General features: G+C 38.5%; 1 protein-coding gene across 2 annotated transcripts in view; it reads left to right on the top strand.

Moving 5' to 3' along the window:
* The window catches only part of NKAIN3 (sodium/potassium transporting ATPase interacting 3), a 722,168-nt gene that overhangs the window by 488,245 nt on the left and 220,864 nt on the right, over positions 1-13,059 (top strand). For both annotated transcript variants that reach the window (XM_035277208.3, XM_035277209.3), the window contains exon 4: positions 6,895-7,092. In XM_035277208.3, the coding sequence (XP_035133099.1) occupies positions 6,895-7,092 (198 nt within the window). The remainder of the gene's footprint in view (positions 1-6,894; positions 7,093-13,059) is intronic.

Genomic DNA, 13,059 nt, shown 5'->3' on the forward strand with positions numbered 1-13,059 from the left:
AAGAGCGAAACTCCATCTCAAAAAAAAAAAAGAAAGAAAGAGAAAATCAAACTGAACAGTGGCCACTCCTCAATGTGTAGACTGCTCTTTATAGCCAACATCAATGGCAAAAGTCTAAATGATTATGACTTGCTCAGAAATTGCAGGAAAAAATTTCTTAGAAAGCAACAGGAAATGACTGACCCTTCCTAATGAAAGCATAAATACCTTTTAAGCCTATCTGTAAGCGCTTCTTTTAATGTAAAAAAAAAATTATATGGTTTTTGATATATTTGAACTGATTGTAAGCCTTTGTATTACAAACTCCAAACACTTAAACCTATCAATCACTGTATTTGCCCTTGATTGCATAGAACCATAGTGCTCTATGAAATATTTAGTGTTTCAGTAAAAAGAAAATAATTAGAAAAATAAGATATTTGCTTTAACTATTCTAATTTATATTCTGAGATGAATAGGTATTTCAAAAGAAGTTTCACTTGGCAAGAATTCTACTATATAAATTTAAAATCAAAGCACACTTTGTAAAATTAAGCAAAATCTGGTTTCTTAGGTGTATATGAACTTCTCCTTAAAATCACATTTTCACTTACAGATGGGCTGACTTATGATGGAATAAAAGTGATAAGACAAAGAAAGTAGATAGCTATACAAAAAGAATGCAATAACTCTTTGAGCTGCAACTAAGGAAAAAGGCAAAAAATTAATATTGTTAGAAGTTAGGAGTAAATTTCTATAAATAGAAAGGATTACATTCAAAGTAGACACATACCCAAAAAGGAGATGATTAAAAGAGCAAAGAATAATAAGAGAGAGGCTAACTCCTTGGCTAATAAGAAATTGTATGGTGGTGTACTGTAAAGAAGTGAATATTGAATGTTTTTTAACCTATGAGCTGATTCTAACACAGCAACTACACTTAATATGAATAAAATGTGGGCAGGAATATGCATCTACATAGTTAATTAACATTTCAAATAGTTCTGGGTATATATTTTAATTGAAATATTTGTAGAATATGAGAACAAGTTTAAAATTCACACTAATTAAAAGAGCTCAAACATTTAATGCTTACTTAAATAGATATTAAGGAAAAGGCAGATACTATGTAATACATTTCTTTTAAGTCATAACTCTGTGAATATAAAAGATGTACCTCATGCCTGGTTCTCATGTGCTTTTTCTTTTTCTTCTTGTCTACCCTTAAAGCTACCATCAAATGTTCTTACAAACTTGACTCCTAACCTTTATGAAAAAAAGAATACACCAAATCTTCTCCTCTTTGTTTCTCTAAGTCCTTGTAATCCAGTTTTTTATTCCCAGTACTCTCTTGGAATTGCATTTTGTAAGGTTCTCTATTGTCCCACTAATAAGAAAATGTAAGTCTTTTCTAGGAGGCTTTGGGTCTGTGACATTACCAACTTCCCTAAAGTTCTCTTTTCTATTCCCCTTGAAGTTCTGAACACAGCATTCCAATTACACCATTCTGACATATTGACTATTTTGAGTTAAAAAAGGAAAGTGGGAGGGGGGAGAGGAAGAAAGAGAAAAAAAGAATGAGTGAAAGAGAAGAAAGAAAGAGAGATAAGGAAATATGAAAGGAAGGAAGAAAGATGGAGGAGGGAGGAAGGAGGAGAGGGAGAAAGGAAGGAAAGAAGAAAAAAAGAAAGCAGAGAGAGAAAGAAGAAAGAGAAAGAAGAGAGAGAAGGGAGGGAGGGAGGGAGGGAGGGACACTCCAACCTTCCTAAAACCAGGAGATAAAACTCCCATGTGGAATGTGCTCTCCCCTTCAACTGGAAGGAGAAAGACCTTATCACCAGAGTTGAAGAGTCGAGGCCAAAAGAAATCTGCCTCAACAATCTGTGTTAAACTAACCCTTATCTTCCTAGCCACTTCTCCATAATCAACTACCACAACCCAAACCTCCTTGCTTTGCCACATTTTCCAAGTAAGTATATAAGTTGTCAACTCTAATTGCATCTTTGGGTTTTACTTCCTTATGAGGGCACCATGTCCTGTAAAACTGAAATTAAGTAAATGTGTATGCTTTTTCCCTCCCGTTAATCTATCTGATGGAGATTTAATTCTCAGGCCCAGCTAAAAACTCTGAGAAGGTAAAGGTAAAATTGTATTCCCTACAACCTTACCATGCCGTCTCCAGGCTGTCCTCACACCTCTCAAACCCTCCTACTTGGTTTTATTTTCTGGTTTCTCTGCTTTCTCTTTGCTCTTTTTCTTCTTTATTCTACAAATTATTCCCTGATAATCACTTATGTAAGGCAAGAAAAAATTTTTTTCTGAGTTCTTAGCTGAGACTCTTTTTAACAAAAGGTAGATAAACAAGAAACTAAACAAGAAACAAGCAAAAGTTTATTAACGTGTATCTCATATATGTATGGAAGATATCCAGGATAAAATAACTAATTCTTAAAGAGGTGGCTTAGAATTCAGGCTTAAGTAACATCTTCAGCTGAAAACAAGGAAGTATGGGGCAGGCCAGTTATAGGAAACTTATGATAGATAAAAACTAGTCAGTTAAGTTCATTATGTAGATTTCTCTGATGCCCTCTCCAGGACGACAAAAGTCTAAAGTACTTTCAGGTAGTTAAGTTCAGTTTTTACTGGTAGAGAAGGAAGGGACATCATTGTAAATTTATGCCTTGCTTTTAGGTGAATGGGAAAAAGACAGAGAGATTTGTTTATATCTACTTCTTCTCAGTTGCCTTCAGCCCAAAAATTCCTTATGCTGAAGTCACACATTTTGGGGTGGCATATCTTGCTACCCTTCACATATGCTTGCATAAATACAAACACCATTGTTTATATCTTTTTAACTTTAAAGACAAAAGCATAGACACCAGTTGTACCAGTTGTCAACCTTCTTTGCTATGATACGCTTAAATCATCATACAACAGTCTATTTCCAATAAGTAAAAGAAATGGCATTTGCATTGCTAGTATTATTTTTAAGGTTACTTTGTTGTCTTATGGTTTAGAATAACCCATTGCATTAGTCTCTTGTCACACTGCTAATGAAGGCATCCCAGAGACTGTGTAATTTGTAAAGGAAAGAGGTTTAATTGACTCACAGTTCAGCATGGCTGGGGAGGCCTCAGGAAACTTACAAACAGGGTGGACGGGGAAACACGCTCATCCTTTTTCACAGGAGAGAGAAGAAAGAGAATCAAGCAAAGCGGTAGCCCCTTATAAGACCATTAGATTTCATGAGAACTTGCTCACTATCACTAGAATAGCATGGGGAAAACCAACCCCATGACTCAATTACCTACTATAGGTCCTTTCCACCACATGTGGAATTATGGGAACTATGATTTAAGATGAGATTTGGGTGGGGGACACAGCCAAACCATAATACCCATGTATTTCAAAACTACACTCTTTGATGTGGTAACTAAAACCTTCAACGATAAAGTGATTTGTGTTTCTTTTTCTTTATAAAATGTTATTTTCTGTGTTATATTTCCTTTGATATACCTTGTATAGAAAACTAAGTTGTCATGTGCTAAGTTTTTTTAAAAAAATTTTAAAATCTAGTACTGAAAGAGATAGAAATCAAACACAAACTTTAGATCAAATTTTACAATGTAGGAATGGAAAGGGTGTGATACTTTTCTTCCCTATTGAAAGGATCCTAGTCCACACTCCTAAAACAAAAGAGAAGTTAGCAAAAGAAAAGAATTTGAGATTTATTCAAAGTTTTACCTTGAATACATTAAGCCTTCAGAAATGAAGACTTAAAGATTCAGGGAAAACTGTCTATTTCTATGTCTTGATTGGAGATGGAATGCACAGCCATGTAGAATGAAGATCAGACTCCAGCATGTGGCTCATGGTGCTAGCAATGGCCCCAGCTATTCAGGAGTGGGAGGCAGGAGAATTGGCTTGAGTCCAGGAGTTCAAGAATGGATTGAGCAATGTTCTCACCACTGCACTCCAGCCTGGGCAAGAGAAGGAGACCCCGTCTCAAAAAATAAAAAATAAATGTAACTGGACCAAAAGACAATGACCTAATGGTAAGAGACTGAAAATGGAAACCCAACAAGGCCTGCCTTCTCAGATTCTTCTTGGCTTCTCTGTGTGACATTTCTTTTTCCTGGGCATAGGGTAAGACCTTTCTGGAGTAACAGTCTTATGACCTACTTTTAAGACAAGGTAGGTCAGAGAATTTCTTTATTGCTAGCTCTTACACAGAAAGTCAGGTGATAGAGTAATATTTCTAGGTTTTATGGCTGGCTGTGGGGAGAATGGTTCTAGTTCTATGATCTCTCTTAGAGAAGAGGAATTCTAGTTTCTACAGCCTGCCTTAGGGAGAAAGAAAAGCAGGAGAAAGAAGGGCAGAAGAAGGTCAGAAAGAGACTTTGCTTCTGAGACTCTTCCATTGTCCTTCAGGTTCAAAGTAGTCAGCATGCCAAATCATCATATTTTGGAGTGTAATTTTCTGAGCCCCCAAACAAAAGCTTAAGAAGTTAGTTGACATATAATTTGATGTTATTGATATTCTCATTCAAATTTAATACAGTCATTGCAAGGAATAGTACTGTTTATAAATATGTTATAGTTCCAACAAATTTAGTGAGACCTATGCTGAAAGGTTTTATGAGTGTAACAAATATGTATGATTAGTTCATAAATCGACTTTTATTTTCTTTGTATAATATAAATTTTAGTTAAAGTCATACTGAAGGGAACTTACAGTCTGCAATAGGAAAGGTCACTGGGTAAGAATGCTTAAGCAATAGAAGTCACTATGAATTTTGAGATCATGCTAGTTCATCCTAAACCTAGTGAATTCTATTAAGATGAGAAATAATACATTGTTCCTCTGTAGTGAGTAAATCTAACTGCAAGAAATTAAATAGGATGACCAGAAAAGGGAGCAATCAGTGTGCATCTCCGAAGTTTGCATGCAGGTAAATTGCCTTGCATTAAACTGAATTCAGTAGCTGAAGTGATTATTTTTGTATAATATTTTCCCTTCAGACAATAACTGCAAATGATGCAGGTAGCAAACCCACAACCAAAAGAATGACCTAAATGTTTTATTATCAATAAAGTGCTATAACTGTGAAGGTAAGTGAATGGCAAACCAACAACCAAAAGGAAAAAGGTGTAACATGTTTTATTATTGATATGATTTGAGGCGTACTTATAATGGTACTTTCAATTCCTTGAACTGAGGAAAATCTAAAACGGTAAAGCAAATCCTGCCTACTGAATGCACTGGGAATGTTAATACCCTTGTGATTCACTTACCATGTTCAGCAGTGTAAAAGGAGGGTTTCCCCACTGTCCTTTTCAGAGAGCTCCAACCCGGTTACTTTAAGACAGAGCTCACTCTTAAAGGGAGTGGAGGCTGGGAAATCAACAAAAGCTGACTCTGCTCCTGCATCCTCAGCTGCCCTGGAGAGCAGTGTCCTGGCCCAGGGACTGCTTTGGCCTCTCTCCATCACTCTTTCTTCTGCTTCCTGAACCACATGGGTAGTTGCAGTCTTTGATGTATTCGGAAGTCAAAGCCCCTGGTCCCTAATCTGTTCTTTTCAATCTATTGTTTATGACCAAAACATTATTATTTTAGCTCTTCATATGTTAGCACCCCAGAAATACTAAAGGGTATCTCTTAAGGATCAAAAGCCAGACTATTTTCTTTCCATGAAGATCTCTGAAAGTATAATTTAAAACATAAAAGTTTAGGTTTGTCTTCTTTGTTCTTGTGATTGACTGTGGTGCAATTTTCTTGAAACAACTGAGGAGGAAGGACCTGGCTTTCTTGAGGGTATAAGGAAGGATCAGGACTTCCGAGGTGGAAGACAACAAGTAAGACAGGATACCACATCATAGCTAAAGTAAAGACATCTCAGCTCTGCCACCAATAGCTGTGCTACCATGGACAAATTACATGACCTCGATGTGACTTACTTTCATCACCTGCATTAGTTTCTCCTGACTGCTTCAACAAATCACCATAAAACTGATGGCTTAAACCACAGAGATTAATTCTCTCACTGTTCTGAAGGCCAGTAGTCTGAAATCAGCTTCACTGAGCTGAATTCAAGGTCTTGGCATGGCCATGCTCTCTCTGAAGCTTTAGAGGAGAATTCTTCCTTGCCTCTTCCTACTGTCCATGGTTGTCAGCAATCCTTGGCTGCCACATCCCAGTCTCTGCTTCTATGGTCACATTGCCATTGGCTCTCCTTCCTTGTGTCTAATCTCTCTCTGCCTCTCTAAGAATACACACGATGTTGTTTAAGGATGCTCAGATAGTTCATGATAATCTCCCCATCTCATGACCCTTAATTCAATCACATCTGAACAGTCCTTTTATTGCCCTGTAAGGTAAAATTCACAAGTTCCAGGGAATAGAAGCTAAGCATCACTAGTGGAGAAAATTATTCAGCCTCCTATAAATTAGGTTGATAATAAAAATACTTACATGAACCTTCAAGAATATAATATGTGAAATTCACTTAGAAAAACATCTACAATGCCATAAAGCATTCGACAATATATTGCCCATGATAGTGATATTCATGATGATGTAGCGACAAGAAAATGCAACCAAAAAGTTTCCAGGTAGAAATTGTTTTTAAATAAAAGTAAATGGAAGATCTCATCTCTGGATTTTGTTTAATGTGTGTTACCCTTAAAATGTTAATATTAATCGAAGGATTGTATCTCCAACTTGAATAATCACAACCCAATAGTTTAGGCATATAATACATGCAGCCACTTAAGGCTTTGTCTTTTGTTACTTTTCACGTGAAATTGAAATCATTGTAGCAATTTCATCCTCCCTGAATTCTTCCTAAGGTCAAAGTCAAAGATGTGATATAATACAATTGTCTCATTTTGCTCTTTTGTCTCCTACCCACTTAGGATACCGATCTAATGACATTCAATATCTCTGTCCATCGGTCATGGTGGAGAGAACATGGGCCTGGCTGTGTCAGAAGAGTGCTGCCTCCCTCAGCCCATGGCATGATGGACGACTACACGTACGTCTCTGTCACAGGCTGCATCGTTGACTTCCAGTACCTGGAGGTCATCCACAGTGCCATCCAAATACTACTCTCTGTAAGTGTAAATTTTGTGTCATTTTCTGATCATAACTCTTCTTTATTGGCGTTTTTTTCTCCACACCTCCGTGGTAGACAGTGCCACAGATAAACACACAGAGAACATCTTTTCATCAACAGAAATAGCAGCAATTTTGGTACCACTAGTATACCTGATAGCAGGTTACACCTTTTTTCTCTTGATACCTAGACATTTTGTTTTTAAAAGAATTTCTTTTTCTTTCTTTTTTTTTAAATTTATTTATTTTACTTTAGGTGCATGCTATATCTGGCATTTCTCCCCATGTTATCCCTCCTTACCCTCCCCTCCCTCCCCACCCCCTACTGTCTCTCCCCTACCCATCCCAACTGCCCCCAGTGTGTGATGCTCCTCCCTCTGAGTCCATGTGTTCTCGGTGTTCAACACCCACCTATGTGTGAGAACATACAGTGTTTGGCTTTCTGTTCTTGTGTCAGTTTGCTGAGAATGATGGTTTCCAGATTCATCCAATTTCCTACAAAGGACATGAACGCATTGCTTTGTATAGCTGGCTGCATAGTATTACATGGTGTATATGTACCACATTATTTTGTCCAGTCTATCATTGATGGGCATTTGGGTTGGTTCCAGGTCTTTGCTATTGTACACAGGGCTGCAATGAACATACATGTGTATGTGTCTTTATAGTAGAATTATTTATAGTTCTTTGGGTATATGCCCAGTAATGGGATTGCTGGGTCAAATGGAATTTCTATTTCTAGATCCTTGAGAAATTGCCACACTGCCTTCCACAATGGTTGAACTAATTTACACTCCCACCAGCAGTGTAAAAGTGTTCCTATTTCTCTACATCCTCTCCAGCATCTGTTGTCTCCAGATTTTTTAATGATTGCCATTCTAATTGGCATGAGCTGATATCTCAGTATGGTTTTGATTTGCGTTTCTCTAATGACCCAGTGATGATGAGCATTTTTTCATATGTTTGTTGGCCTCATATATGTCCTCTTTTGAAAAGTGTCTGTTCATATCCTTTGCCCACTTTTGAATGTGGTTGTTTATTTTTTTCTTGTAAATCTATTTTAGTTCTTTGTAGATTCTGGATATTAGCCCTTTGTCAGATGGGTAAATTGCAAAAATTTTTTCCCGCTCTGTTGGTTTCCAGTTCACCCTAATGATTGTTTCTTTTGCTGTACAGAAGCTCTGGAGTTTAATTAGATTCCATTTGTATATCTTGGCTTTTATTGCCATTGCTTTTGGTGTTTTAGTCATCAAGTCCTTGTCTATGCCTATGTCTTTTAGAAGCATGTCTAACTTGAGATACAATTCACACCATTCAATGAAATTGTATCACCACCCACCAGAAGTGGTGCCTTTTCTCTTAGCTACCTCAGGCTCTTCTGCTAATGCCTTCTCCTACTAATGCACCTCAATTCCAGAAAAAGAAGGATGAGAGCCAATGGCTTATTCTGTCTGATAAACCTTACATTTCAAATATTTATTTTTTAAAAAATGAATCCCACCAGAGACTCTTTGCATTTCAGTGCCTAAAATCTGGCATCGGAATACAATTCCATATACAGAAACAAGGGAAATTATGTGATTAGTCCACAGCATGTTTGTGTGTCAGGGATTCCTTAAAAGTGATTTTCTGGCCAGGCGTGGTGGCTCAAGCCTGTAATCCCAGCACTTTGGGAGGCCGAGGCGGGTGGATCACGAGGTCAAGAGATCGAGACCATCCTGGTCAACATGGTGAAACCCCGTCTCTACTAAAAATACAAAAAAATTAGCTGGGCACAGTGGCGCGTGCCTGTAATCCCAGCTACTCAGGAGGCTGAGGCAGGAGAATTGCCTGAACCCAGGAGGCGGAGGTAGCGGTGAGCCGAGATCACGCCATTGCACTCCAGCCTGGGTAACAAGAGCGAAACTCCATCTCAAAAAAAAAAAAAAAAGTGATTTTCTTCCGCCGGGCTACTCCACTCACAGTTTGATCACAATGAGGAGTGGAATTAATTTAAAGATGTATAACGTCATCAAGAATGTTCCTTTGAGACCCAAAAAGGACTTACCATGTAGTTTGAGTCAATATTCAATAAAGACATCCTCAAGCTGCTCTTTACATAAACCAACCATCTCAGTTCTGTTTACTGGTTAGCTTAGTAGGAATAAGAGACACAGACTCAATAGTAAATAAATAGATAACAGAAATATGAGTGGTATGTCAATGAAGAAGGTAGCCTGGAATTAATTCTAGAAAAATCTTTGAGAAATCTTTGCTATCACTTACTGTATTGAATATCTACTGCTATGTAACAAACCACTCCAAAATACAATTACATAAAACAATATTAATTTATTACTCAGAGTTCTGTGCATTAGGAATTTTGGCACATCTTGGCCAGATTGCTCTTCTGTTTTATGTGGTATTAGATAAGGTCACTCAAAACTCCACACAGTATTGGATAGGGTCACTGATGTGAGCCTGTCAATCTGCAGCTCTGCTAGGACTAGAATGTCCAAAGAGGCCTTACTCACATTTCTGGTGCTGACTGTTGGCCCCAATCTCTGCACATGTGCACGTAGCTTCTCTTTCTGCAAAAAAATATATAGACAGTTTCTCAAGCAAGCAAGTAGCTGGATAATAAAAGGAGAAGCCACCACGAGAGCATTTATCAAGCTTCTACTTGAGCAATGCTTGCTATTATTTCATTGGCTACAGCAAACCTATGACCCAGCCTGTAGTCATGGCGAGGGGGGCTATCAAAGGTGAGAAGACAAGGAGGCATGGCTCTTCTAGGGCAGCCAACGTAGTGGTCTTACCTCATTTACTCAATCTACTAGTTACTGTTCTTTAATTTGCATGTCTCAAGTTTTAAAAAAATGTTTTAGAGCATGTTTGAAGTACATCTTCTAGAAAGAATAAAGATCTGAATAAAACAAAAATCAAAGATCTTTTAGGGTTCTCATTCAAAGAAAGACAAATTTGACTCTGAACTCAAAAAACATGGATTGTACCTTGATGGCAAGGAATTTTCTTTGAGACATGTGATAAAAAAATCTCATCATTCTAGGTTTCTACAATTATATTTACAGGTATAAATATAATATATAGTCACTCATCAATATATGCTTCTCAGTCTTTCCTTATTCTCTGATCTTTAATGTAGCCATTACATATAAAATTGTGACAAAATACATATGTTTAAAAATTTTTGCCGTGAAACAATGTGGAGGCAAATTTTCTTTTTAAAAATGTGTAGGCTGTTTTAAGTTATAAAATGACTCTATTACGCTATGCTAGACACTAACAGTTTTTATTAATCATCTTAAATAATGAAAATATTTTTCTAAAATCTTTCATATGTGAACAGATTACTCTCCTTTAAAAAAATATTGTAGCAAATTGCTAATCCATTTTGTGCAGTGATGGCATGGCCAGTCCTTTATAGTACAGCAGAATACTGTGGAATCCAAATGCCATTTCCCCATAGTAACTCCAGTTCTAATGAACAACAAATATTTATTTGATAAGGAGCTGGACTGTCACATAAAAACATTCCCTAAAGGGCATTCTAAATAAATTGTATGTGTTGCCACCTAAAAGTACTTGTCACTAATAAATGAATTTATCCACGTTATTTTAGTAAACATTCAAAGCTACCACCTGCACACATAGCTCTATACTGTTCAGCCTTTGAGAAATAAAAGATTAGTTGCTGCTCCCTTACTTTTCTGTGTAATACACCTGCAAGACAAGATTGTTAATATTTTAGGCTTTCATGTTAAAATATATCATGAAATTGTTTCACAACTATCCAATTATGTGTCAGTGGTGTCATTGATTTTTGTATGGATTTCTTGTATTTGTCACTTACTTTATGTGGTTACATTTACAATTATTAGAATTGTTGTTTCGTTGTTGTTGTTGTTCTTGTTTTGTTTTGTGTTTTGAGACACAGTTTCGTTCTTGTTGCCCAGGCTGGAATGCAATGGCACGATTTCGGTTCATTGCAACCTCAGCTTCCCAGGTTCAAGTGATTCCCCCGCCTCAGCCTCCCAAATGGCTGGAACTACAGGCCCACGCCACCGTGTCCAGATAATTTTTTGTATTTTTAGTAGAGGAGCGGTTACACCATTTGGCCAGGCTGGTCTCAAACTTGTGACCCTGGCCTCCCAAAGTGCTGGGATTACAGGTGTGAGCCACTGCTCCCGGCCAGAATTGTGCTTTTAAAACATTTTATTTAGGAGAATCCTTCTTGTTGGCCAATATGTGCTGAAATGTTTACTTTATTACTCAGAATCAGGGGTGATGGTCACAATATTTAACATCTGGAAGGGAGTGGTCAACCAAGTAAATTGAGGGGCAGCTTGAAGAAGGGGAGCAGGGGCTTGGTGTCTCTGCTGGAGGGAGTTACCCCTTTAATTACTGGAAGCATAGAAATGTCTAGAATAACCTAGGGGAGGGACCGACGGATGTGGCCAGGAAGTTGGTTTCGGGGAGCGGTTCTCCACCGAATGAGAGGGAAGTATTTGAGTGCTTTGCCCCCAGACACAGCTCTTCTGTGAGTGTGGCCTGAGCAAGGGACCCGTTTGAGTGGAGCTTGGAACTGGAAGAAAAGTCACCTCGGTCATAAGCATTCCACAGACTGTGTATATACTTGAGGAAACGAATACAATAACTGCACTTAGAAAGGCGATGAAGGTCAGGGTTCTCCTATGATATGAGGCTGTCGCTCTAGGCTCAGGGAGCATCCCTGCTCCCAGCCGCCTGTGACCGGGTGCTGAGGCCCCCAGCTTTCGCCAGACTCTCCGTCCCTGCGCCACGGTGGGGGGCCTGCAGACGCCACCTGCTTCCTTCCCTCCCCAGGCGCTCAGGCTGAGGAAAGGGAAAGTGCTAGGCCCAGAAAAGGTTCTTGTCGCCCTAAAGTCACCAAATCCTAAAGCAGAGTTCCTGTGAATAGTCAGCAACACCAAGTTGAAGATCCGCAGGGAATCCATAGAAAGGCTGTAGACGGTACTGGAGGGAGCAGCAAAATGCTGTCCATGCTGGAGGGAAGTCAAAGACAAGCAGAATCCCCCCGAGGGATGATGAGTGCCCCGCTCAGTGCCCGCTGCCCCATGCTCATCACTTCTCACCTGAAGCTGGCCAGTAACCTAAATAATCTTCCCCACCGAGTTTTGCCCTACACGTCATCAATGCCTCCGCCCTGTAAGATGACCACAACGTGCAAATCTAATCAGTCATGTTCCTTCCGCTCACCCTTCGGTGATACTCATCACCTTCTGGGTGAAATCGGAATTCCCTGCTGTGCAAGGAAAATCCTCACGACCTGCTCCGGCCTGACTCCCACCCTCCCCTCCTGGCATCCCGCAAAAGAACCCTTCCCACGGCCTGTGTGGAATGGTTTCTCCCCCAAGTCCCTTCTCCCTCCTACCCCAGCTGGGTTCCTAATTCACCTGGCCCTTAGCAGACTTCTTTCCCAAAAACACCTCAGGATATGGCCATTTAATTTTTTAAAATAGTTAATACATTTAGTTGGTTTGAAAACATAACATACAATAAAACCTCTGCCCGACATTTAGGCCCCATATGGCTGGTTCTCCCATCTCTGCTTTCTGATAGGCATCCTGTTTTACTCGTTTTTGTGTGTGTGCCTATGAGTCCAAAGCGCCTTTATGCAAATGTAAGAAAATGTGACTATATATTCTTATCTGCTCCCCACACAAGCTAGCATATGATATGCACTCTTCTGAGTCTTTTATTATTATTTATTTTGTAGCTATTTCCATATCAGCACTCAATGTATCATTGTTTCTTTAATACTCTCCTATTACAAATATTGATGGACATTTGGACTGTTAACTCTATGCAAATAATGAAAATAACTTCAGATGTATATATAACCTATCTATGTATATATGTGTATATATAATATAGCTCGTATAATATATAGATAGTATGTGTTACATATTATAATCATATGTCAT

This window comes from Callithrix jacchus, chromosome 16 (assembly GCF_049354715.1).
Source record: "Callithrix jacchus isolate 240 chromosome 16, calJac240_pri, whole genome shotgun sequence".
In the NCBI taxonomy this organism is placed as follows: domain Eukaryota; kingdom Metazoa; phylum Chordata; class Mammalia; order Primates; family Cebidae; genus Callithrix; species Callithrix jacchus.